At 43.2% G+C, this 27,204-nt stretch overlaps 1 protein-coding gene across 9 annotated transcripts in view; it reads right to left on the reverse strand.

Moving 5' to 3' along the window:
• Window positions 1-398: 398 nt before the first annotated feature.
• Window positions 399-27,204, reverse strand: part of LOC149370912 (MSL complex subunit 3B-like) — a 36,186-nt gene continuing 9,380 nt past the window's right edge. For 3 of the 9 annotated variants that reach the window (XM_089563668.1, XM_089563649.1, XM_089563681.1), the window contains exons 2-9: window positions 14,958-15,095; window positions 12,053-12,204; window positions 8,248-8,385; window positions 7,941-8,104; window positions 5,065-5,187; window positions 3,464-3,661; window positions 609-693; window positions 399-534 (exon numbers count right to left, since the gene is read on the reverse strand). In XM_089563668.1, the coding sequence (XP_089419794.1) occupies window positions 414-534; window positions 609-693; window positions 3,464-3,661; window positions 5,065-5,187; window positions 7,941-8,104; window positions 8,248-8,385; window positions 12,053-12,204; window positions 14,958-14,969 (993 nt within the window). In that variant the 5' untranslated portion in view covers window positions 14,970-15,095 and the 3' untranslated portion in view covers window positions 399-413. The other 6 variants (XM_089563635.1, XM_089563662.1, XM_089563685.1 and 3 more) reach the window with 6 other exon arrangements.

Consider the following 27,204-nt stretch of genomic DNA (forward strand, 5'->3'; position numbering starts at 1 on the left):
TGTCCCCTCAAATTTTTTTTTTATTCACTAGCTGAAATTTGCTCTATTTTTTAAACTGGAAGAAGTGAATAAAAGATACAATACAAGATCCATTCAAGTGTGTGAAGTGTGAAAAGTCGCAGTGACTATTTTTTTTTTTAACAGCTCATCTAGCTCATCATTTTTATGTGTGTGCTGGAGGTCTGAGAATAGGAAGCACACATTATGGACCCCGAGCAGTGCAGGGCATTGGCCCAATATTAGAATATATTGGCAAATGTTTGTCTTTTGTAGGGCCCGTCTTTGCCGATGCATTTCCAATATTGGGCCGATGCTCTGTGCTTCTTGGGACTCATACACCTTGTTATAATGTTGAAGTGTTTTACTCACAGCACCAAGCGCACCAAAGTCAGACCAACTGACTTTACTTTTTTTTATTTGCGAGTAAGCAACCCGCTGCTCATTTTGTAGTTTTCTTCAAGTTCAGCCATAATTTGCTCAGCATCCACATAAGCAGATGGTGGGAAAAGCTCAGTCTGTCGGCTAGCCATGTAACTGAAAGGCAAAAGAAGCATGTTAGTGTCAGCACAGTCCTGGGCATATTTTATTTTATTGACTATAGTGCTTACTTCAATAGGCCATTGACAAAACCTTCAAGGTACATCGCTCTCCTTTTAGTGATGGCCATTTTCTTCAGCAAATCAGGCAGCTTTACTGGAGAAAAAAATATATTTCAAGTATTACAAGAGGTCAAGAACATACATTGGCACCTTGACTGCAAATCTGTTGCACACACGGCACATTTTGTAAGAGTATGAGTAAACTTGGATTGAGGGTCAAACATTGCAGAAAGGCAGCATGGGAATCTGCTTTCTCATATCTTTATAATTTTCAACAATGCTAACAAAATCTTTGGTCATTTCATGAGATGCAACGGGAGCGAATTAAAGAGCCAAGTATATGGCTCTGGTCCCCCTAGTTTTCCGTGATTCCTTGAAAAAACTCGGATTTGAGCACTTTTTTGTGGAATTGTGTGTTAGCAGTCACATTTTCTTTTTTGATAATATTTTGTTTCTAGGCACCTTAGAATTGATAGAATGATGGGAATGCTATTAATTTATCCGCCTGGATTCTCTTAATACATAGAATCTGGTAATGAATGAAGTTCTGGAGCATGGTGCTTGGACATGATTGTTCCCCATCAGCTGCAGCAAGCCAGTGCGTCAAGCGCTTGTATGGGAAGAGTCATGACAATCACGCCTGTCAAAAGCAATATTACCCTAGTTGTACGAAAACAGAGCGAGTTTTTTCCTTAAATCTGCTTCATAAAGCACCTGGCATTGTGCTTGGAACCAAAGTATAAATATAGCCTTTTTTTTTTTTTACTGTTCTTCGAGATATGCACAGCGAGCTCACCCACCAGGCTCGTGAGATGCGAGGCAATGCCAACTTTTCGACGACCTTGGGTCATGTGTGTCATGTGTTTTCTGATACTGTATGTCTGGTAACTCACTTGAAAACTAACTATTAAGCCCATTTGTCCACAGGGACAAAAAACTGAAAACTGCTTCCAGCGTTGCATTCCTCACACATTGTAGTATCTACCCACATAATAAAATTAAATTTCTGGTGGCCCATTTTTTTTCTATTGTTTGAGCAGACAATGGCATGATATATATTAATATCTCAGGAACTAATTAGCCTAGAAATAAACAAATTGCATATTTGAAATAAGCAGAAAAAACTGAAAAAGTCTGTGCAGTTTCATTGCATTTGGTCTGTAAATAAAAAAAATGCTCTAAGACCCATGTCCCCCCTTAAAGAGACATTATAAGGACGAATTTATGTTGGCCTGTATCAATGGGGTACTTTGTTTAATCAGAACGAGACCACTCTAATCAAAAACAGTTTTACCTTCTAGAAAAGACGGAACGAAATACAGCTGTCGCCACCATTGGCTGGTTTTGCAAGTCAAATATGTGCGTCGACAAATTTTTTTGCATGGATCCCAAACGCAATATTTATGGCGCCGTTCACTTTAAAACAGTGGCAATCAGTCCTTTTTGGTAAGGATCCCACGGGTTTGAATCGACTGGCAGAAGATTTTTAACCTTTTGCAATGCCTAGTTGGGGACCCCACTGACAGCGTCTGTTCTGATCTGCTGTCGGGTACCGCCCGACAAGCTTTTTTATGGTTATGCATGATGCGCCATCTCTTAGGCCACACACTGTCCAAATATCACTGTAGGGAACGGGCACATCAACAAACACCAAAAATAACATTCCATAAGTTGTTCTTTTACAGTTGCTGATTTCGCGGTGCTCAAAACTAGCATAGTGGTTTCGGGCCAAACGGCCGCAAAGTGGGTAAAGTTTCAGACCACAAAGGGGAAAGCCAATTTTCTCAATGAGTCTCTTTGGCCATAAAAATGCCCAAAAAGAGATGAATAAATAATTTTTACGCAGAGCAATAATTTCATGAAACTGTGTCTCCAGTGTCCCTGTAAAAGGATGTGACCTTGATGTTTCTGAAGAGGTTCTAGATGTGCATCTAGCTGGAAATCATAACTTTCATGCCCTCATTGGATTGGTCTGCACTTTCTAGAATTACTAGGCCTGTCCGCAGCAGTGGCTAGGTGCTAATCAAAAACAGTTTTACCTTCTAGAAAAGACGGAACGAAATACAGCTGTCGCCACCATTGGCTGGTTTTGCAAGTCAAATATGTGCGTCGACAAATCTTTTTGCATGGATCCCAAACACAATATTTATGGCGCCGTTCACTTTAAAACAGTGGCAATCAGTCCTTTTCGGTAAGGATCCCGCGGGTTTGAATCGACTGGCAGAAGATTTTTAACCTTTTGCAGTGCCTAGTTGGGGACCCCACTGACAGCGTCTGTTCTGATCTGCTGTCGGGTACCGCCCGACAAGCTTTTTTATGGTTATGCATGATGCGCCATCTCTTAGGCCACACACTGTCCAAATATCACTGTAGGGAACGGGCACATCAACAAACACCAAAAATAACATTCCATAAGTTGTTCTTTTACAGTTGCTGATTTCGCGGTGCTCAAAACTAGCATAGTGGTTTCGGGCCAAACGGCCGCAAAGTGGGTAAAGTTTCAGACCGCAAAGGGGAAAGCCAATTTTCTCAATGAGTCTCTTTGGCCATCAAAATGCCCAAAGAGAGATGAATAAATAATTTTTACGCAGAGCAATAATTTCATGAAACTGTGTCTCCAGTGTCCCTGTAAAAGGATGCGACCTTGATGTTTCTGAAGAGGTTCTAGATGTGCATCTAGCTGGAAATCATAACTTTCATGCCCTCATTGGATTGGTCTGCACTTTCTAGAATTACTAGGCCTGTCCGCAGCAGTGGCTAGGTGCAGTGTGTCTTGATGGGCAAATGTACGTATATTCGTCTTATTCTAAACGAAGGCTGTGGATAGCATGCTTCCACTAATAAAATGTGATGTGCACTCTCACCAAAGAGCCGCAAAAGGTGGTATGCTCCATACAGCAATGCTGGAGATGATGGATTCTCTTCTAACAATTCACTTGACAGTATCGTGCAGTCAAACTTGCTGTCAGTCATGTTCTGAGCAGCTTCAGATGTGCTCACAGGTAGTGATGATGAAGGACAGGTACTCACAACAGAACAGGTACTTCTGGTTTGCCTTCTGCCTGTAAATAGGTGATTGTTCATACAAGTACAGTCAATGCTTACACTGAATTCGCAAGATGAATAGAATCGAGAAAAGCTAGCGCAAAAGAAAAACATTTATGCTTTCTTCTAGACTATATAACTGTCCTGTGCTCAGCTGTGAGTGATTTATTCCGAAAATGTGAAATTTTTATTAAAAAACCAAAACGTCACTCGATTTCCAACTCTGCCCTAGGTTTTCAAAGACACAATGTACTTCAAGGCGGATATACGACACCACTTTTAAAAGGTCCTTTCAGAGCCCTTTTAAGTTTTTGCTTGCTTGTACAGTGTTCAGTGCACGTGGCTATTTCATGGTTGGTTTGTGCTTGCATGGCTTCTTTGTTTTCTGGTTTTTTTTTTGCCCATGTGCAATGCTTTGCCACCGTGCAGTCTAAGCCCCAGAGCAAGTGAAGCTAATGAACTGCCACTTTTATTTACAGCGAAAATGCCAGCTGGTTGTGAAATTTTTCACATGGAAATTTGATAATTTTTGTATCTGCAGCACATAGTGTTTGTCAAGACGCCATCTTTGCTGAGTGGCGACCCCTAGTGGCGACCCCAAGTGGCGACCAGCAAAATCATTTTAAAAATTTGGCAGCGGTGAGTTTTCACACAAACTTAAGAAAGAGAGCTGTGCAACCGCATAGATTTTGCAAACTAGGCTTGCAAGCTTGATTAATGTTTAGTTTAGCTTGGAAAAGATTAGCGATCAGTGCAAGCACTAACAGTGCACCAGCTGCAGTGCCTGCCTTTTACTTTTTGACGAGGACCTGGTGGACAGCACTGCAGGTACGACGAATTGGTAAGAATATTCAGGAAAATAATTAATCTTTTTCAAGCTGTAAAACAATGGAGAAACAAAAAAAATGTAGCGACACATCATTCCTGCTCTTTGAACAATAAAACCAACGTTACTCTTTGTGAATGTTCTAAATCATTAATGCAACACATAAAAAAAAGGAAACAGCAAATATGTTTGCAGTACTATCGCAAAGAGCTGCACAGTGTGTCACACTGGTTTGGTTTAGTTTGGTTTATTGGAGTTTAACGTCCCAAAGCGACTCAGGCTCTGAGGGGTGCCGTAGTGAAGGGCTCCGGAAATTTCGACCACCTGGGGTTCTTTAACGTGCACTGACATCGCACAGTACACAGGCCTCTATAGAATTTCGCCTCCATTAAAATTTGGCCGCCGCGGCAGGGATTAAACCTGTATCTTTTGGGTCAGCAGCTGACCGTCGTAACCACTGAGCCATGCCGTGGCCAGTGTGTCACACTGATAAGCATTAGAATACTTAAGAATACTTGTCACAGTGATAAGTGTTCTTTTCAAGAGCTTCGTATTCTTCAAGTATTCTTTCTCAAGTGCTTTGCACTTCCTTACCGACTGCTGCCACGTCCAAAGGCACAAGGTCTCTATTGCTACTGTTCTCTGAAGGCTTTGCAGGAGACTTGAAATGCAGAATGTAGAGGTTACTGAAGCGCAGAGACTTTTCTGGTGGACTTGCTGCAATTTAAATCAAAGCAAATCAAACTAAAAACACGTACATAGATAACACACCCAACTCGTGCAATATATATATGTGTGTGTGTGTGTGTGTGTGTGTAATTTTTGGTGAGCTTTATATATATATATATATATATATATATATATATATATATATATATATATATAAAGCTCACCAAAAATTACACAGTATACATGCTGCAAAACAATGCATGCAACAAAGGCGCTGTTGCTCTCAGTAAAAGCTCAATGCGGCAGCAAATCGGTGATGGTGATAACGGAGAAATTACCAGTCTTATCTAGTTCTGTTATCACACAGTTTATAATTTATTGCAGAGAACTGCACAATGTACTGACAAGTTTTATTCTGCATGTAATTTGATGTGCACATATATTTGCATTGTGAAAGAAGCCTCTTAAGTTGCCCAGAAGTGAACTAAACTCAGTCCGGAGCACTGCTCATTTCTCAACCGGACATCAGTGATGCAGAGCACTCTTATTGCATACAAAAATAAAGCAATATTAGTATCCCAGTTGGAGACCTAGTGAACCCTACTTTTCCACTCCAGAATTGCATACTGCACAACTCACATTAAAAATTGGCTGCGGTCTGACCAATGGCCACCCCGAGTAGAATTGTGGGAGCAACAGCGCAGCAATCGCAGTGGCGGCGGCATCTCAGGGGGCACTTTGACTATCTAAAGTGCGTAGAGGCGAAAGCGTTTTTCGCATAACTTTGACTGCCTGTGTGGCACAGGTGACGCAACCATTGGGTGATGTCACACATAATTAAGTACTAATTACTAAGTAATGTCAATTTACCAATTAATGACTAAATACTAATTAACTGCTAATTAATGATGCTTATGCTTTGCCTTTAGGAGTGGAACGCGACAGTATGTTGTAGCGCTGCCAGACGAAACACCACCACCCAGTCAGCGCGATGCCTTGCCCTTTGAATGCAACACTTTTTGAGGAAAGGAAATGCTAATTCTCTATCATCTCCATGGGAGAAATGCTGATTCTCTGTCATCTCCATAGGAGAAAGTCCGAGTGAAAGAAGAAAGAGAAAGAGGGGCCATAATGAAGAAGATCCGTTTGTAGAGGAAGGGAGGAAGTGGGAGTGAAAGAGAAAGAGCGGTGGAATGAAGAAAATAAAAATAGTATTTGAGCAAAGGAAATTACGCAGCAACTGTCTCACATATCTTGGTCGTCATCTGTTTGTAGAGGAAGGGAGGAAGTGGAAGTGAAAGAAGAAAGAGAAAGAGGGGCTGTAATGAAGAAAATTAAAATTATATTTGAGGAAAGGAAATTACGCAGTAAGTGCCTCACACTTGCTCCTCGTGCATGCAGTTGGGGCTCTCCAGGGCTCCGCGAAATCGCTCTCACCTAGCGTAGTGTTGCTTCCCCAGCAATACACATCAAAAAGCCAATCGCTTACTTTGTTATCTGAGAAGGAATTTTGCCTTTGCCCCATCATCGCTTAAAAGGCAGTTTATAAGTTACATATACATTCAGCCCAACTTGTAATACGAGTCATCCATCTGGGACCCAGGTAACATGACACTAATAATCTGAAAGCTGTGTAGAACCGCTCAACCCATTTCATTCTGGCCAACTACCACTGGACCGCTATAGTAGGATACAACTTAAAAAAAAAACAGCAGTTGGTAACAATGGGCCATGGCTCACCAAAACCTGTATTACTCTCCTAACCAACTGTATTACTCTCCTATCAACTCTTTAATATTTCACGTCAAACAAGCCAGAACCACCACAATTTTTGAGCTTGTAATTTTGTCTTATGATAAGCTTCATTTTTAGGTCACAAGAAAAGCTTTAACAATGGGCTACTTTTTTGTCGCGGAGGAATTCTGCATAGCGGTCGTGAATGTGGGTGGACCTTCACTGCAGACTTAGGCTGTATCTGACTATAGCGTAACTAAAATGAAATCCATTCTTAATCTGCCCTTCCTCGCAATACACAGAAGCTATCTTGCCTCGTACTATTTCACAAAATTTATTAACATAATGACCTGCTGAAATCACAATTCATAAGGCTGGCTCGATTCACACCATGCCTTGAGCCTTGATCATGCACACACATACCTCACCAAAACACAGTTCAATGCTCTCATTCATTCTCACCAAAAACATGCCAAGAGATGAACCGCCTGCCTGCTGCATTAGTCGCCACTAACAGCAGCGACTATTTTCGCAGCTCAGTTTCAGTCTGTCTCAATTTATGCTAACCATATTTTACAGCAGTGTTCATTATTCCTTTCTTGCTTATTCAGTGCTTATTTCACATTTAAACTCATGCTGTATTTCTTTTTATTATGTATGTACATATATTCAATTAATGTGTGTCTCTTTCTGCATGCATTCCAGATGAAAAAAAGTTCCCATAACCAGCTGAACTGTCGAACTGGAAATCATGCCCTTCCAGGTGAAAAGCATTAATTCCTACCTGGGTATTGACATTCGTTTCCAGCTGCATTACTGAACTAGAAATCATGTCCAGCTGTACCAATTTTTGCTTTCAGCTGGAGAATTTCTCTACTTCCAATTAACTCCAGCTGGAAGAGCACTTTTCCAGCTGGAATGCATACCCCTGACAAGCGTCTGCCATGCCTCCACTTTCATCGTACATTCAGCTACTGGATTTGTACTTGCAATTCCTTGTGTATTTTTTTTATCATAAATAAATAAGTGTGTTTTATAAATAGAACAAACTGTGGGACTCAAATGACCAGAATGCTCCTTCTGTGAAGGACAGGAACCCTTGCGACGAGAAGTGAACCGCAGGCGTTTGGTGGGTGAGCATTTTGCTGTGGATGTCGCGTCTGATGCTCTGTTCAGAGGGCTCACTTCACTTTGACTGTTCACTTCATTTACTGCATTGCTGGCCGCCATGCTGAAAACAGGTCACAAATCAGTGCTAAGATTAGATGCACACAGGTTATCTCAGAAGCGGCTCGCAAGAGCACTGGTAAGAAAAACAACATTTTGTACAGAGGCAAGTCCGATTTTTTGTCATCTCAATCTCAATTTCCTCACCGGCAAATCCTGATGGCACGGCAAAAGGATGTCACCAACTTGTGCTGACGTATTTCCACGTTATACAATAACGAGTTAGGCAGGATGTGAGAAAATGTTACTCGTAGTCCATCCATTGCCTCTTTGCACAGAGCAAACCTGTTTAAGATGGAGAATATTTAAGAATGTTAAAGAAAGGCAATCAAAACACTGGTCACAGGAGGATAACAAAAACTTTCACAACGTCTGTTGCTAGGCAAGTTGGCTAAGAAACATGCTGAGAATCGTAGCACTGGCAGACAATGGACGAGAACAAGGGGGACCCACAACTGTACTAACAAATTTATTTTGGAAGGCAGCCAATCCTCACCTTTTATACAGATAGAAAACCAGAGGGAGTGGTACGCATGCGCAAACAAAATCAAAGTTCAAACACGGAAAGAACCAACAGATACACCACCTTTTCATTTTTGTCACCCACAAAAAAAAATGCAACCCAACCAAGCGGAAAAAAAAGGGGGGTTGGGGGAAACGAATGTGGGGGAAAAAACTCCAGAAAACAGACAGTGTAAATAAATCCAAAATGATATTGATGAAGCCAACAACAGACTCAGCTAAGCGAGTGACAATGAAAGAGAGATAAAAAACGAAGCAGCGAAAGCCATGCAAAAAAATTGACAGAGATAAACGCGCTAAAACTACAAAGAAAAAGGAAAACCCTGTGAAATAAGTTCAAGACCCACACGACTAGAAAATGACAAGATTAAAAGCGGTAAAATCGATTGAAACAAAAACCAGAAGAGCTGGTGAGAATGATAACAAGAAGCAAAGGCAGTCATGTATGTGAAATTCAACAAATAAAATAGCCTGGAACGATGCAATGAAGCATGAAAACATAATGGCAAAATAACCTATGAAGAGATAACGGAGACGCGTTGGAAAAATTAAGACAGAGAAGATCGTAAAAAGTGGGTCTCAACAACAAAACATCACAGGCAAAAACCAATATAGGATGCACATTACTTTCTCTGCTCCTCACCGTCTTTTTCGACTTTGCAGGCAGGTCAATGGTTCTGGTGAAAGAATTCCAGAATGCACAACTAAGCATGGTGGTCCCTTCGTAGCATGGTCATCGGGTGTAGTTTATTCCACCTCTTTACCTGGTGGCAGGAAGTATGTTGGCCAGACAGGCCGATGTATAAACGAACGGTTAATGGAGTATAAAGCAAATGCTGACGACAAAAACTCCAGTAATTTGGCTATCCACTGCCAAGACTGTAGTCCCTGCCGACGCCTTTCCCCAAACTTAAGGGAAACAAATTTATTTATTTATCTATTTACTTGTTTATGAATACTGACAACCCTCATTTGAGAGTCGGCCCTCATATGAGGCTGTAATGACCCTCATTTGAGAGGATTACAGGGAGAAAAAAATGAAGAAGAAAAAAATGCATATACACACGAGAATCAACAAGCCTCTTCGAGCATACAATACAAGAGAGCATGAATACGCAACACAATTCACACTGCCGTACAGCCACCTGCCATACAAAAAGAAGTATTTGACAGTCAGTTACGCGCACATCCACAGGAATCCCGTGCATAGACAGAATCACAAAGTGCATTAACGAATGCCGCTACGCCTGCAAATTCAGCAACATGAGCAGGCAGTTTATTCCAGTGCTCAATAGCATCTGGAAAGAATGAGCAGCGAAAGACGTTAGTTCGAGTCAAGTATGGTCGAATCGCTCTGTGGCGATTAAGGCGGGAGCTCAATCTACCTGGAACCTGCAGATATCTTTCTTTATTAATGTTAATTCCACCGTGAATGACTTGGTACAGCATTTTTAATCTCTTTTTACGTCTTCTTTCTAATGTCTCTAGACTGCATGAGTTTAACATCTCCATTACCGAATCTGTTTTCCTATATTTTGAAGAATTAAGTAAATTCTGGCAAAGAACAGAAATCAACTCACCCAAGAAATTACAGAAGCCACCACTATCAACAAGCTAAAAGATGAATGCAGTTGCCCTGTTAGAAAAAGTTTTCATTCCTTTCTGCCTCGATTTGGTTTTTGCCTGTGCTGTTTTGTTCACGCCCACTTTTTACTATCTTGCCCATCTTAATTTTTGCTTTTGCCAACACATCTATGTTATCTTTTCATACGTTTATAACTATCATCATGTTTTCGTGCTTCACTGCTTCGTTTTAGGCTGTTTTGTTTGGTAAATTTCACATACGTGACTACCTTTGCTTCTTGTTAACATTCTCACTGGCTCTTCCAGTCTTTGTCTTAATTGATTTTAGCGCTTTTAATCCTGTCATCTTTTAGCCGTGTCTTTAACTGACTTATTTAACAGGCTTTTTTTTTTTTTTGTAATTTTAATTGGTTTTAGCGCTTTTATCCCAGTCACTTTTTTCTTATGGCTTTCGCTGCGTTGTTTTTTATCTCTCTTTCATTGTCACTCGTTTAGCAGTGTTGCTTCTTGGCTTCATCCACATCATTTTAGATTTGTTCGATTACGCTCTCTGTTTTTTTCAGTTTTTTTTTTCCCTTGCCTCTGTTTCCCACCTCCCTCCCTTTTTTTCGCTTGTTCGGGCTACATTTCCTTTTTTTTTGTGTGCGTGGCAATAATGAAAAGGTGACACATCTGTTGGTTCTTTTGGCATTTTAACTTTGATGCTCTTTGCGCGTACGTATCACTACTTCGGGTTTTCCATCCGTATAGAAAGTGTAGATCAGCTGCCTTCCGAAACAAGCGCAGTTGTGTCCTGCTTGTTCTCGGCCCTTGTCTCAGAAAAACTTTCCGTTTTCAGAAAAATCTCGAGTGAATCATAAACAGCATGTAGCTCTTGGTACTAACAATTAACTCCTTAAAAAAAAAAGAGAGAAAAAAAAAAGCCAGAGTGGTGTTTCAGTATTGAGAATGTGTCAGTACTTTCCCTCTGCACCGGTAATTAGTATACACCATACCACCTGGCTTGATACACAATTAGTGCCAGTTTTTATTTGAAGTTGTTGCTCACCAAAAGACGTTGCAATCATTTTGGCACAAACGCCAAGGTTCTCACTTAAAGAGCTCTTGAAAAGGGTACTAGGCCATTGCATGAATTCCTCCACGTACATCACCATTTCATATTGACAACAGATAACTGCAGTCATTGGTACAGGCACCAAGAAAGCCAAAGCATCATTTCACACACATATGGCTACTGTAAAGCCAGCCAGAGCCTCATAAATTCCTAGCAGTAGTGAAGCACGTAGAAAAATACGTGCCACATCACAGTGAAGGTAGTCGGAAATCTGCTACATATGTAGTGGCAAGCTGACTCTCGCAGGCCTATTTGTGAAACAGCAATTCTAGCAACATATAGGCCAACAGCATCTATGATAATGTCATTCTATATGTGCCAGCATTAGACTGGAAGTGGTTTTACTTCAGTACTTTTAAAATAAAACCAAAAATTTCACCAAAAAGTCAGTCAGTCATGTACAGTTTAATTGCAAACATAACGAGTACAAGTACTTTAAGGTTAAAAGAAAATGCTTCTGCCTTTGTCTGTGCCTATAGGCACCTTTGGACCTATGCATAATAGGACAGCTATGTCATGCTGAGACAGCTCACATGCTGTTGGTGCCAATCATTCCTTGAAACAAAAGATTCCAGTGACATGCAGTACCCAACACAGCACATCTCCAAGTATACAAGGCAAAAGTTACATGCATCAGAGATTGTCAACACAGTAACTCCCAGAAATGCACTCGGCAAACAATTTCTACTACATTTAACTTGCAGATATATGTGCAGAATGTTAGTGACGTGCCTTGCTTCCACTTCAGAGAGATCGACAGATGGCTGCCGCAGAAAGCTGCATCTAGCAGGCTTTGTAGTTTCCGCAGTTAGTTCTGCAGCATAGTTCTTTAAATATGCCTCCAGAATGTCAACTACATCCGGTGAGCATGGCAAACGAATGAGCTGGAATAGCACAAAGGGAGGAAAAGGTTATGAACAGCCAAGTCTGACTCCGTATATGTGAACAACATAAAAAAGGAAGCAGTGTCTCCAACTACACACATATATCTATATCACACAAGCTGTGTCCTTTGGTAAAAATTAACGCTTATGAAAAGCACACACCTCCTTAAAGAAAAAACACTAGCTGTCAGTCTCGCCCATATTTATGTTCCATATATGCTTAATTAATACATTAACCAGTGGCTACACTTCAGTGAGCAATGGCTACAGCAGAGTGGATTTATAGTTGTCCACAGTATTCGCATCTTTATCACAACACTCTGAGGACAGCAAATAAAGCTTCACTCAGCTGTCGTAGTCAGGGCAAGGGACCGAACATGCTTGAAAGTGCCCACGGTGTTTAGTTACTTTAGCATTTATTAAAAAGAGAAATGATATGCACCAGGTTGAGCATAGATCAAAATCAATGGTGTAAATGAAGATTGAGGAGCGAATGAAATGACTGGACTCTGACTGTTATGCAGTATCTTGGTAGTGGCTATCGCGGAGGCTAGAGGGTACATGCATGTCTCAGTGCACCATACTGACTGCACTTTATCAGTTATGATGCAAACAAAAAACTGACAGACAATTATGATAGTCGGTAACGCGACAATTGAGCGCAGCTCTTCACATACACAGATTATGTTAGGAAAGGAGGATATTGGGCAGAAGTTCTCTCTCTGCTCATTATGTAACACTAGATAATATCCGCTTGGGAGCCGGAATCAACTTTAAAAAACTAGACATGCTGTGATGCTTTTTCACAAATACACAGCCTACACTGAGGGCAAGTACTTTTGCTGTGACATGAAACCCAGCCAGTTGGCTAAGTTTGATGGAAGTGCAGTGCTTTTCTTTCCTGTCTTGTTTTGCTCAACATACAACCGTCACATATCACTGAAGTATGATTAGCTCCCAATAATGTTTATCTGAATCTGTGAGAACATGATAAGGTGAGTACAATGCAATGACCACAGAGATGCAAAAAAATTCTCCACATCCACACTTAGGTGATAACAAATAAACTGAATGTGACTGACAAGCTTTTCCTAAACTAATTGACAGCCTTAAAAGTGGGCCTCCCAAAGTAGCCTTATAAGACAGGAGCAAGATGGTATTAAGAAGTATGGTCATTAAACCTTTGCATTAATGCAAGCCAGGTTTTCAGACACTTTATTAACGTGGCTTTCAGAAGCACTCTATTGTTTCTGCTGTGTGTAGTTTTATCTTTGTTGCAACAAGGTGGCAACAACCGCCTTGTACGTGTTACTCAATAATTTTGCACTCTGTTCTAGTCCAGAAACAGTGCTTAGTCAAGACTGATTAGCAGTTGAATGGGGAGCACATTCCTGCTGTAAATGTAATCAGACCAGTAGCTTGTGAACTTCTTCTGATGAACTTGTTAAGAATTTCTATTCTGAAAGTTTTCTTTGAAGAGCTTTGCTGTTCTTTAAACCATCACTTCTTTCTACTTGCTGTGACAGCTGACCTCATATTCAGTTCACACTTACTGTTAGGCTTTCAATTTGTATTAACACGTCTTTTGCAGGGTACCCATGAAAATGTGCCAAAGGTTTATACACTGCTCAGCATAACCAGTGTGTCCACTGTTATTTATTTATTTTCAATACTGCAGGCCCCTTTACGGGGCCCTAGCAGGTGGGCATACACAACAGTTACACTGAGGCAAGAACTACATCACACAACACAAGGAAATTTCAAAATGCGGCAAGAACACATGCAAAGATAAATCTGGTAGAACAGTGGTTCATTTGTCTACCTGCGGACAAACTATGTACAATCAGCTCCAGACAAGGTTACCATATGAAGTGATCAAACACGGCTAACAGTGAACAACATGCACGTAGAAGCGAAAACAAAAAATGAAAGAAAAAACCTTGGCGCTCAAGACAAGATACGTATATGATGGAAATAATAATAATGCTGAATGATAGCGGACAATCGAACCCAGGAAGACAAACTATGACTACGCAAGGGGTGATGCACTGATTAAGACGACAAGAAGGAACGGAAGTGAAACGGATTATCAATACCCAGAGGCCCATGTGCATCACTGAGAGCGTTACTCTGCGGCAATACTGGCCTCGAGCCTTGTAGCGAACGTTGATAAGGTCAGCGCATGAGTAATCGAGGCATCCAGTTTGTTCCATTCTCGGATGGCTACAGGAAAAAATGAATGTTTAAGTGCATCTGTGCGATAGGAATAATCAGTTAGAGTGAGTGCATGTTTGTGTCGTGTCGGTCGAGTCTGGGACGGGCAAATATATTTTGACACATTGATGTTATAATCGTTATGCAACAGTTGGTATAAAAATTTTAAACGCGCGTGCTTTGCTCTCATTGATAGCGTCGGGAGTCCTGAAATAGCTGCAAGGTTCGATGGGGAGTCAGTACGCTTATATTTATTATGGATGAACCGTAGTGCCTTTCTTTGTATTTTTTCTAGTTTCGCTTTGTTAGTGGTTGATTCCGGAAACCAAACAGTGTGGGCGTACTCTAAAATAGGTCTTATGAAAGTTTTGTATGCTAGGAGTTTAGTAGATGCTGGTGCGAGTCGGATACATCTTCTAAAAAAAAAACAGTTTTCGTAATGCTGCCGATGTTACATTAGCGATGTGTACGTCCCAGAGAGCGCCTACTACACTTCACTTTCAAGCATCTTTTTAAAAAGGTGCTGGTCATTGTCGAACCTTCTTTTCCATAGTGATGCTGTAGTAGTCATTCTCCAGTATGGTTTGCAGAACCTTGGGAATCCTAATGGTGTACTTAGTGGCAGTATCCTGCAGCTCATCACTGCTGCATTCTTCATCAGAGAAATCGTCTTGCTCCTGCAGAGTGATAAAACTGATATTAACATCGACAAACCTATTAGTGCTGTGTTTATGTGTTGTTATACTTTCTTGTCCCATTTTCCATGCCATTTTCCTTGTGTTAGTGATGAACCAACGGGTCCAGCAATCTTTTGTATCCACAAGCCTATTTGAATTAGGGAAATAGGCTATGAACTCTTGTCTAAATTAGTACACTGCTGGCTGCACTCATCAAATAATTGAAATATTTTGACATTGAAGCCTTGATGCATTGTGATGACAAAAACTATCAGCTGGAATATAACTAGGGGCTAGACTTCTGAGTTTTTCGGTTTATATTTTTGGAAAATTCAGCGAACTTTTTTTGTTTTTTATTTCTGAATGCGTTTCTTTTTTTTTCGGCGAACATTGTGTTCGACGAATGAAATACTGACTTTTCGGTGACTTAACGTAGCGATTTTGAGTGGTCAGATACAACTTAAAGTCTATTTTGGTGCTCTTAATTAACATGCAAATGGTAGTACTTGAAGCTGTGCTTGTAGAAGAAACTGCTACATCATTGAAAGAGAAAATCAAGTTAAATGAGATAGCCAGCAGGCAAAAACGGAAGTAGAAGTTTACTTCTGAGAACTAGGTTGACATGTTTTTCATAAGTTGTCCCACTGGGTTGAGTGCGAGGGTGGGGCATCACGTGGTCTGCGTGTTGATGGCAGCAGAGCCAACGTTACTAGATAGTAACATTAATCAGAGCCATATATTCCCTTTTATGGCTCTGGATGGCACCATTGGAACTGCTCCTTAGTCGTCGTGGAAACCAGAAGTACTTTTTCGTGACGCCCATGCGCGTTTCGTGTCAGTGTCCTACTTGCAGTTGATTAACCTACTTAACCGACTTATGCTTTAAGCAGGTGAAGATAATGAAGAGACAACTGCTTAGCTGCCTTAGTGCCCTGCCTTCCGTACTTAGTTAATTTTCAACTTCAACTCAGTGGAACTCGCATTCAAGAGCCAGCTAGCCATGCCTTGCATACCAAGAATACTGACCTTTTTCAGTTAAAACCAAATTTCGAAAATTGAATTCAGTGTAACTTTATCAGGTTTTTTTCAGTTTAGACCGATAAGCGCAACCCCTAGAAATAACATAGAAAAAAGTTAACCTGCCTATCGCTGCCAGGTTTTTTTACTCACATCTGCACACACCCTGCCGGGTTTTTTTTGCATGTTAGTTTCCTGGTACATCGTGGGAGGGAACAGCGCGAACAAGATGACAGACGAAGCAAGAGGACACAAAGACGAGCGCTGGAAAGTTTCCTGGAAATTTTTCCTGGAGTTTCCTGGAGTTTCCTGGAAATTTTTTCTAGTAACACACTAAAATTCTCTGTATAGACATGTTTATTCAGGATAATCTTATAGATATTAGTAGTAATGAATCAATTCTTCCAGCACCAATCTGGCCTGTCGGATTTCCTCTTCTTATGCGGATTTTTCGGTGGCAGGGAGACTTCATCGCTGTCATCACTCAACAAGGCACTTAGGTGGGCTCCTTCCTCGTTCTCATTATCATCGGACTTCGAATTCACAACCAATTTTGAATTTCTTCGTCCGTCAAAGTGCGGACGAGTGTGGCACATAGCCTCATGGCTGCTGTGCGCAGACCAAAACGAAGTGACTTGGATGTGTAGGGTGCCTCCATCGAGGCACCCTATGGATGTGGAAACATGCGCGCCATCTGTTGTTTAAAATTTACCCTACAGGATCTATGAATTTACAGAGTCTCTCCATAGATGGCGCTACATGTTTGCATAGTTTTTTTTACACGAGTATTATCGGAAGCGGCAGGGGGTGAGTTAAAAAGCCAAAACGAGTTAATTCGGGAGAGGCAGGGGGTGTGCATATGTGGTAGCCCGAGTTATCTCGGGAGTGGCAGATTAAGGGTTAATAAGCTTTTCTTTTTCTCACATATGGGGTCACGGAGGAGGCATAGCAATTCAGAGTAACTGCTGTTGCTTTGGACAGTGAAGAGAAAAAGAAAAAAACCATGGTATGTGAGCAGAAATATAGCCGGGGTGACCAGACAGACGTGAATGCTATTTCCTGTTTTTTTTTTCTAACTTTCCTTTTTCGTCCCCAAAAGAATGCATGCTGTGTATTTTGCACCTGTTTACTACTAGCTTTTCGTTTCCCTGTGTATGTGTTTAATTACATGTGGTTTTGAGAAGCAGTGCAAATCAAAAGCCCAGAGCCACAGGCAATGATGCAGCAGCACACTAACAAAACCAAATCTTGCTACAATGAAATGGTTTATAATGAACTAATGAATATAATGAAGAAATAGCCATTCCCTTTGGAAGCTGCCATAGATAGGTCATGTATTTGGTATTTCGTTTTTACAATGTAAAACTGGTCTACAATGGGATATAAAAGACCTAATATAGTATAAAGGACCTCCAATAAACCCCTGAGAGTGTCACTTTGTAACGGTGCTCTTCAAGTCTGCAGTGAAGCTAAACCCACATTCAAGACTGCTAAACAGAATTTCTGCGCGACAAAAAGTGGACCATCATTAAAACATTTCTTGCTACCTAAACAAGAAGCTAAAAACACAACAACGAACTTTGATGAATACATGCAATATAACACATCATGTCTGACACACAGCACACACAACTCGACAATCCTGGTGCCACAGAGTTGCAGAGTTGCGAAAGCTTACCGGTTTACTTTTTTTCCAAAGACAATATCCGAATGGATCGGGTTTCCCCATGACGTGGTCTGCTTGACAAATCATGAGTCTTTCATATGGGCTGTATTTATTTTACAAGCGTAATATGTGTTTATCATTTTACGCCTCTTCTTTTTGCAAACAGTGTATTAATTTGTTTATGCTCATTCTGTGCTCGCTTCTTTCTTTGCTTTGCTGCATTCCAATGTACCGTATCCCTGTACCACTCCTGCCTTGGCCTCCAATATATGGCTGGCACTATAGAATAAAATAAATAAGCTCAAAAATTTTGATGCCTCTGGCTTGTTCATTACAGTAAGCATTAAAAAATTATTTTGCTTACTGTTTTGATTGGTCAGCAGAGCAATAAAGGACACTGCAGACCGTGGCCCACCATTACCAACTGCTGTTATTTTTTTTTTCAAGTTGCGTCCTATGTGTCGAATTGAAATCATAAAGTACAACCTGCTTAATTGAGCACTGCACTGCAAAAAACTTTGTCCAGACAATTTGTCAGCTTCAGCACGTGGTCTGACGTTGGTGTGTCCTCATTCACCGAAAACTGGTACGGAGCGCTACGCTTAATTCGATAAAGGCGCGCGCCATGATCACGGCGACAACCTCCTCACTGCACACTGTCTACTGCGAGCACGGTCTGGTTCTCTAGCTGGTTCCATGTGCAATTGAGCTTCCGTTGTCGCAGCATATGGGTTCATATGGTTAAAACTGTGCGAAATTGTGCGAATTGAGTATGTTTGGCATTCGGCTCACGCTCGAATTAGAATTTCTGAAAATTCTAAAATTCCCGAGTATTCCCCCGTGTTACGTGGTATACCATGCTGACATTCATAAATTTGACCGCGGCAAAACCACAATATCTGGGCAAATTATCTGACGATCGAGTTTAAAGTGCCAGCAAAACAATATACAAATGCATCCTCTTTGCTTCCTTCTCCGGCGTTCATCTCGTGGACTGATCGCATTCAGTCGCTGCTTGACCTCATGTGAAATTCCGCAAATGGGCTTTTCCAGATGAAGAAAACAATTAAGATTTACAGCAGCGACCATCCACTTCAAACGATCACAACGAGAAAGAGTTGTTTTTTCTTTGATCCTCCATAATGTGTTACATACTTAATGCCAACACACGTGGCTTTCGACCTGTCGCCTTCATAAATCCAGCGAGAGCTCAGCAATCTAATTTTGGTCAACTATGATATGCGGGAAAGCCCACTTGCAGAACTCAGCATGAGGCTCCCGAAAGGATGAGCCGAGTGTCACAAAAGGGTAGGCGATTGTATAAAAATCTCGCCTATTGCATGACACATTGTAACCCACGCACCTCTTAAATGCACTTAACGGCAGGCGTGACGACCGTAGGAGGGCCCCTGACGCTAGGCCAAAAAAAAATTGCTGCTGGTTTAGCATTGCTAAGCACCAAATATTAGACGCTTTTAGTTGGATGTACGCAGTAAACTTGCGTACGCATCGCTTATCGCTTACTGTGGTACGTACACTGTAAATAGTGTAAACACGACACTTTTAGTTTGCCGTGCCGTAGCATCCCTCAGGGGCACGTGTAAACAGCAGCGCCATCTAGTCAGAAGACGTCGAAGCACATCAAAGCTGGGTTGAACAATTTTCATCTGTATATTACTGATAACTAAGGTGGGTGCATTGAGAGCCTTTTTTGTTTCAAGAAGAAAAACTATGTAAATAGAAGATATAACAACTGACTAAAAGCTAGAAAAGTGTTTTGCCAGGTGCTGTTGCTACAAGGAAAACATACTGCATTTAGTTGGGCATAAGGACTTGAAAATCGACAAACTATCTGAAAAACAGAGGCTAGCTACCACTTATACCTCTATGTGTGGCCGAGGGTGTGCGAAATAAAACCGAACTGCTATTATTTGAACAACCTATCGTATCAAAAAATCCAGCGGCAACATGTATTTATTCTGAAGTGGGCAAGCAGGGTGCCGCCATCTTGTCAACGCATCCCGTAACGTGCCTGTAGCGCACGCACGCTATATGAATTGTAGTGTGCGTACACCCGTAAGACGCTGATATATACGTAGTGTTCTGCGCATGCACATTCGTTGCTCACAGAGCCGCTGCATACACCCAACTAAAAGTACCTATTGAGCTAAAGCAGTTTTTTTTCTGGGGGGGGAGGGGAGGGGGGGTGCTGCAGTAGCTCAGTGGTTATGGTGCTTGGCTGTTGACCTGAAAGACGTAGATCCCGGCTGCGGTGGTCTAATTTTGAGGGAGGCGAAATTTGAGGCCCATGTACTGTGTGATGTCAGTGCCGAAATTTCCAGAGACTTTCACTATGGCGTACCTCATAGCCTGAGTTGCTTTGGGACGTTAAACCCTCATAAACCAAGTCAAACATTTTCTCCGCACATTGTCAACGCGGCATTCGACTCCACAGCTGACTCCACGTAACTTCGCAAACCTCACACGGATGCTGCGGCTGCTGTTATGTGATGAGCCGCCGGAGCCTCGGCAAGCCGCGGGACCGCTTTCTCTTATTTTTCAGTCCGCCCTACCTGCCTATCCCTATGGCACCGTTCTCAGTCTTTCCTTTCCTCCCTGTCCTCCTCAACATTTTTAGCAGCTCAAACAGGTTTGCGATGTCAGTGATCACTAGGTGGCCGAAATTATTCCGGAACTCTCCACTACGGCATCCCTTTCTCGCTTTCTCTCTCCAGCCTTCCCCCTTCCCTAATTACGGCATGGATGAGGTTTCCACCAAAAAGTGAGAAAGTTACCGCGTCATTTCCTCTCCTCAAAACAAAATAATATTAATAATTTCCTCTAGAATTAATCATTAGAAAATTTTTCTTTAAAATTTTTCCAGGAACTCTAATCTCCTCTTCAACAGCACGGTCTGCTTGGCCGGTTCCATAGCAATTGGCGGCGCTCGTTTCCAGCTTTCACTCTCTCAAGTTGGCGGAAGAGGGGGAACGCGTTATTCTTAAAGAGTTCTAGCAATACTCTAGTTTGAGCTAGTTGGTTGTAACGAGATATAAAAGCGCGATGCTACTTGGCTCTAAGACACGAGGACGTCCACACAGAGGCCGGCCTTTTTGTTCGTCTTCGCGTCTTCGCGCCAAGTAGCATTTGTGCTCTTAGTTTTTTTTCCTAGCTCGCACAATTTGCATCGTTTCGGAATCTCACTAGCTTACTTTGTCTAAGCTCAATCTAGAATTTTCATGACAATATACATTGCCGGATAGATGACTGATATGAATATAGGGCCGCAATGATAATGCATCACACACATCTTCCCTCTGTAGCTTCTGCGGAACTGGTGGGGATAGTGCCCGAACTGGAGCTGCGGCACCGCTGCTCGAATCCGGCCATAATTACGCGAACGCGATTTCGCCAGCTCCATTGCCCCCAATACGGCTCCCAGCACGACGTTGACACAGGTCCTCAATTACTTTCGACCATTTGACATCCCACACACCACACCAGAGTTTTTGCACTTCGCGTCTATAGAAATGCAGCTGCAAAGCTTCCTCTCCAGCGACCTCGTACCCATCAGCAACCGAACACCACAGCCCACAGCGGCCATCACGTAATTCTGCAAGCGCCATTACAGGCTTGGAGATGCACCCAACGTCCTTCGTTCCATATGTTCTCTTTCGTACTCTCCGGCGGCTTCATTGAAACCACGGTGTAAGAATATATTTAGGTGTTGACACTGCGCTCGGCGGCGCGACCAGGACTTGTTCGCCGCTCCCTGCGCTTCTCTCGAACACTGACAGATGGCGCTACGCACCCGGGGCCCCTAGTCGCCGAGCTTCGGCAGCCGTAATGCAGATGCCATGGGATCTTTCGGTGCCGCTGCGTGTACGCGTGCTTTGTGAAGTGCGGCAAGACAACGAAGGATTGAAACTGCTGTCGACACCAAATAATTTTGGGCTACTTCGTGTTTTTCTTGCTGAGACTGCATGAATGGGCGGAACAGCAGCGAGGACGCAGCCCTGTGCTGCTTCCGAGCTCGTTATCGAAATGCGTTCATAGCAAATTTTTTTTCGTTCATCCGCACGACTGCTGTGAGCATAGTTAACTACACTGCCTCTTAAATATAAAAGGCCGGACTCAACGCGCCCACATTTGGCCTGAAGAGCCTACGCGTACATTCAAACATTGCTTGAGCAGTGTATTGCGCCAATGCTGCGAGATGACCGCCGTGTTGAGAACATGGTTAACTTCGGCCACCTGGAGTTCTTTAATTTGCACAGAAACCTCAAGGACGTTTCCGCATTTCGCCTGCATCAGAAATACTTACTCCGCAGCCACGAATAGAACCCGCGCTCTTGTGCTGTATTGCAGAACGCCACTGCCGCTATACACGCGAACGCCGGGACCAAAACAAAAATCCAAGTGTGCATTTGCGGCTTTTTAATAGCAAGTGCAGTCCACAATTAGGTACGCGAAACGCAAATAGTTACTGGAAATGCCACTGGCGTTGTTTCTGCCAATCTTATCCCTCAGGTCGGCACCGACGATGCTGAGTGGTTGTCTCTAGCACTAGGCCCGAGAACGTAGGTGTAATGCCGGCTGCGGTGGCCGCCAAACAACGCAAAAGGTGCCCGTGTGCTGTGTGATGTGAAGAATCCCATGTGGTCTAAGTTTGGAGCCCTCCATTGCGGCATCTATTAATGCCCATATGCCCCTTCGGGGCATTAACAGCAAAATTTGCTTTTTTTTTTTGCTCAAATGCGGCCTGAATAGCCATTCTGTTGAACAAACAAATTTATTACTACAAGTAGCCTCTCTGAAAGATGTGATTTCCTGTAGTCACTAGGTTACGCACAAAACACAGTGAATCACAACCTACTGGGCTACTTTCGTGTAATCAAGAGCCAAGACCGTGACTGCAATTGTGATGATCACGGCATTCGTTTATTTGGACGATACACTGAGCGAATCATCCTCTATCATCTAGGATGAGCACAGCTTGGCCTGTTTCTTTTTTTCTTGACACTGCTTTGTCATGACTGCATTGGTGTGCTTACAATACTGCCTCATACGCATGCTGACGTAATAGTGGAGGAGCTGTGCGAGTACTTCTTCCTTGTGATCAGCACATGGGAATGTCATCGTGTATGTATCTATCACTGCGTCTATGGTGTCCCAGTACACCGTGTGGCAGTCTGCATAGTCAGCAAAAAACCGCTCCGTATGAAGGTCAAATATGTTGACGATAGGGTGGGTAAGACCCCCTCTGGTCTTCACATTTGTTAGAGCTGCTTCAGCAAAAGAACTATTTTTTACGCTGAAGGCTGACAAGCAAGCAGCGCAGCTGGTAACTCTTCGCATCTTTCTGCACAAAAAACCGGTGACATAATAAAGTATGCAGTCTGTAATTTGCCCTCCGTCTGATTTGTGTTTCCGAACGATATCTTCACATTCCCAGTCTTCTACTGAAACTAGATCGTCTAGCTTTTCTTTAATTTGATTGATGAATCCAGGGCATGATGCCACTTTTGTCGTCTGTTCTAATGAGGGCCCTGAAATATGACGCATCCAGCAATGGTTCCTCACCCTCGACGACTTTGCAATTGCCATACTTCGGAGGTTTAAGGATACTGTAGATCGACAGCGTCTGGTAAAGCTGCATAAAGGTGGGCATCGAAGGGTGATCATTCTGGCTTCCTGCCAACCGTATTTTGCCAAAGAACCGCTCGATAGGATCTTGGTTCATTTTGTTGGTTAGGACATATTTGAAGTTGTGGCAATCAAGCAGCACCTCACAAAGATCCAAAGTGGACTTCAATGTGACTCGAAGTCCCTCGCAAGTGCTCTTTGTCAAGAACATGTCTTTTATAATGTTGCCACTTTCCAGTTCTCTTTCCCAGCTGTCCAGCCAGTCAATTCCATGCTTGAGAATTGCGAGGTCTCGGCTGTTCCTTGTGATCCCTTCTGCTGGAAATCGCCTGTTCAGTGCATCAAACAAATTGTTTAAAAACAACGTGAATTCTTGAGTTTTCTCGCTGCCTATGAGTTTGCGGATACCTTGTTCCCGATAAAACTGAATACCCGCCGCCATGGAGCGGTTAAAGACTTGGGTGGCTAACTTCACACGCATCTTCTCACAGTTACTCGGGTATATGTGAGAGTGCGTTATTTTCGGGCAGACTTTTAGGCCCCCCGCGTTGGCAACGTCTTCCTTGTAGACTTCAGCATAGTACTCCCACTTGATCCACTGTCCTTCGTTTTTCAAGTATCGCTGCTGCTTAAGTCTATTTCTCACACACTTAAACAAGTGTGGAGTGTCAGAAAACGCAAAAACTTTTCTTTCAGGGTCAACTGGGTGCGTGAACGAGTTGCAGCTCTCCTTGAGGCTTCCATTAACACCTAGAATGTTCCACATGCTCCTGTTTGTTGACGCGCCATCACAGACAAACCCATGAATCTTTGCACCGGCTTCTTCGAGCATCACAATAGCTTGGAGAAGCAACTGAGCGAAAATGGAGCCTTTGGTTGCATTTTTTTGCTGCGAACACCCCTATAGGTTGAGCGTAGCTATCGCCAAAAGGACAGAACATGAAAACGAGGGCGTGATCAGCGAGCTCATCAGCGTTTCCAGCGTCTGTTGCCAGCCCTACATATGTCATCGTGCGAGAATTGACACGTTTACTTTTTCTAACCTGCATTTCATCGAACATGATAATCTCATGTCGCTTGAAGTCGTCCATTTTTTCTATTTTCCTTTTCAGAGCAGAAAAGAACTTGCTGTCAAATCCCGACTTAAATCCCACCATAGAGACATACCGGCGTATTGTTTGGACTGACGGCAATGCGAGCACTTCGTTTTCCATCAGGAACCTGTAGGCTGCTGGTGACCCGATATGAAGGAGCAAGCAAAGCAGGATCCAGCTGTCCGAGTATCGTCGTCCCTTCTTAGAACCAGTCTTGCCAGCAGCCACACATTCCTTTAACACAAGCTGCTGTGCCTCAGTAAGGTTCGCATCACGAGAAATGCGGTCAAGTGTTTCATCACTTAATTATTTAAGCTTGGCTTTGCATTTGCTCAGTTCCGCCTCAAGCTTTTTTTTTTCCTTTTAGAAGTCGCACTTTGGACCTGTAGCAGGAAATTCTTGCCTTCCGCAAAAGGTGAATGCGGGCTTTTTTTGGAAGGGCTGCTTAAAAGACAAATGTGCTTCATTTCTCCTCTCTTCTTCATACGGGAGTAATGTATCCGGAGTGTGTCTTTCAATCTTTCGCAACGGTCGCAACTTGCTTGTTCAGAAAATAACATGCAGTTTCTGTGCCGCCACACGCCACATGCGTCGATATATGCACACTCGGGTTGGATGTTGTGGTACATCTCGCCACCGGGGCCACCAGCGCATACGTGCAGGTTGTGAAACTTGTGAATCACACTCTCCAAGTCGCTTAGGCCGCATGGAACAACATCGCCGCTTATGGCGTTGACAGTTATAGGGTGACCATAAATGAAGGCACGCAGTGACAGCATTCCGCTGGATGAAACTGTAGCATCTAATGACTTCCTCAGGAAAGGTGCCTGGTCGCATTTCTTCGCCAAAGCCACTTCCGTGAAGACTACAGCCTCCACACCAAAGCTATCAACAACTTGTGTTGCCCACGAGGTTCCTGGAAGTTGAATGCTGGATACATAACTCGAGAGACATGAAAATGTGAGCGGTTCCTTTTCATCTTGGCCGCTGACAGACACTCCCTCGTGACTTTCCTCGACTAATCCGAGGCTGCTGCATGCTGCCAATCGTGCTTCAGTCTGGACGTGACACAATCCATCTGGACCACCCTGATGTGGACTCGTGCGGTTGTCCTGACGAAAAATGAGAGAAATTATATCAGTGGAAATGGATTTAAGGTATTGTTATAAAACATATGCTACTATCAAAAGCAGCCAAACCCAAAAAGCTACAGGCAAAAGTTTCGCGGACTGCTTCAAAAGCTAAGGGCTTAATCATGCTGTATGTTAACAACAGCTAAATTATTTAATGTCCTGGGCTGGGCAGTTACTATTAACCTGTATTGCAAGCAACTGTATCTCGTTATCCAGGGGCACCTATAGGTATCTATGGCATGCCGAGAGGACCGATACGGTTAGCAGAAAGTTATGTACAGGGAACACTAAGCACCTAGAATATTAAGTACCCGGAGCAGTGCAGAAGAGAACAAACCTTAACGTCATGAACGCCAAGGAAGACGGAGGTGGCACTTGAGGAGGTGCCTCCAAGTTCCATGGTGGGAGAAGGGCACGTTCCTTGATCACTCCACTCACATGTCTGCAGTTTCTTCTGAGGGCTCGATGATGGATCGGTGCCTTTTTGTTTTTCACAGACCGTCCCAACGGGCAGTGCGACAGCGGCGGGAGCGGGCCGCTTGCTTGACTGATCGCCACACGTGGCCGTAGACTGTCGTTTTCTAGGAGGCTTTCTTGACCTTGTCGGTTTTGTCAGATATTTCGGACACCCGGGAAAAATACTGGGCACAGCATTCGCCGACAGCACCGGGATCTTCTTCGGTACATTTAAAAGTACCTTGCCATTGAACTCGGCATAGTACGATTTTGATATCATATGCTCGGGAAAGTGCTTCGCGCAGACGTGGTCGCTCGGTTGCAATATCCTATCTGCTCTGGGAATTGCCCGGCGCCAAAGTTCTAAGCGAGCAGGCTCCGACGGAGCTTTAAAAAGTGAAACTTGATCCGGACAACTCCGGTAGCCCGAACTGCAGTTGGGTACGAAGCACTTCTTACCCATAATTGCGTCTAGCAGACTTCTGGACCCGGCTGAAGTTGACAGGTATGTCACAGCAACAAACAACAGATCACAGACACAATGCACATAGGCCGCGACGACCGTCCATGGCGTCGGCCCGCGCCACCACGTGCGTTTCCACAACTGTCAATCCGGCTTGTGCCAAACCGCGACACAAAAAGCTAGTTCTAGCAAAATTTGCTCGTCCACGATGGAAGCTGACGACGTGGAAGCTGAGATCGTGGTGTTCACAGCTTGTGATGCACTCTCTCAGCCCAAAACATCGACCAACGCAGCCTAAAAGGGCACCTAAAGCAGGGCACGCCGGAGAAGGGAATATACGGCTCTGGGCACGCCGCTTGCCGCACCGAAAGCGAAGGGCCTCTGCTCCGCAGCGCCCCCGCGCCGCTGCGGTCGGCGCATGTACTAGAGGGCGAACACAATCTGTGCGCGCTCTCCGCCGCGGCGGGCGGCCAGTGTCAACACCTAAATATATTCTTACACCGTGATTGAAACGCAAAAGGTGGTGTGCTGTTTGACGTTTATTTATTAATGAGAAAGCCTTACTAGGCTATGTTGGCGGTTTCGTATCCGCAAATCGAGTCGGCACCGATTGTTGTGAACGATAAAATATATC

Source organism: Amblyomma mixtum, chromosome 1, assembly GCF_055824585.1.
Source record: "Amblyomma mixtum isolate Tamu chromosome 1, ASM5582458v1, whole genome shotgun sequence".
Lineage (NCBI taxonomy): Eukaryota > Metazoa > Arthropoda > Arachnida > Ixodida > Ixodidae > Amblyomma > Amblyomma mixtum.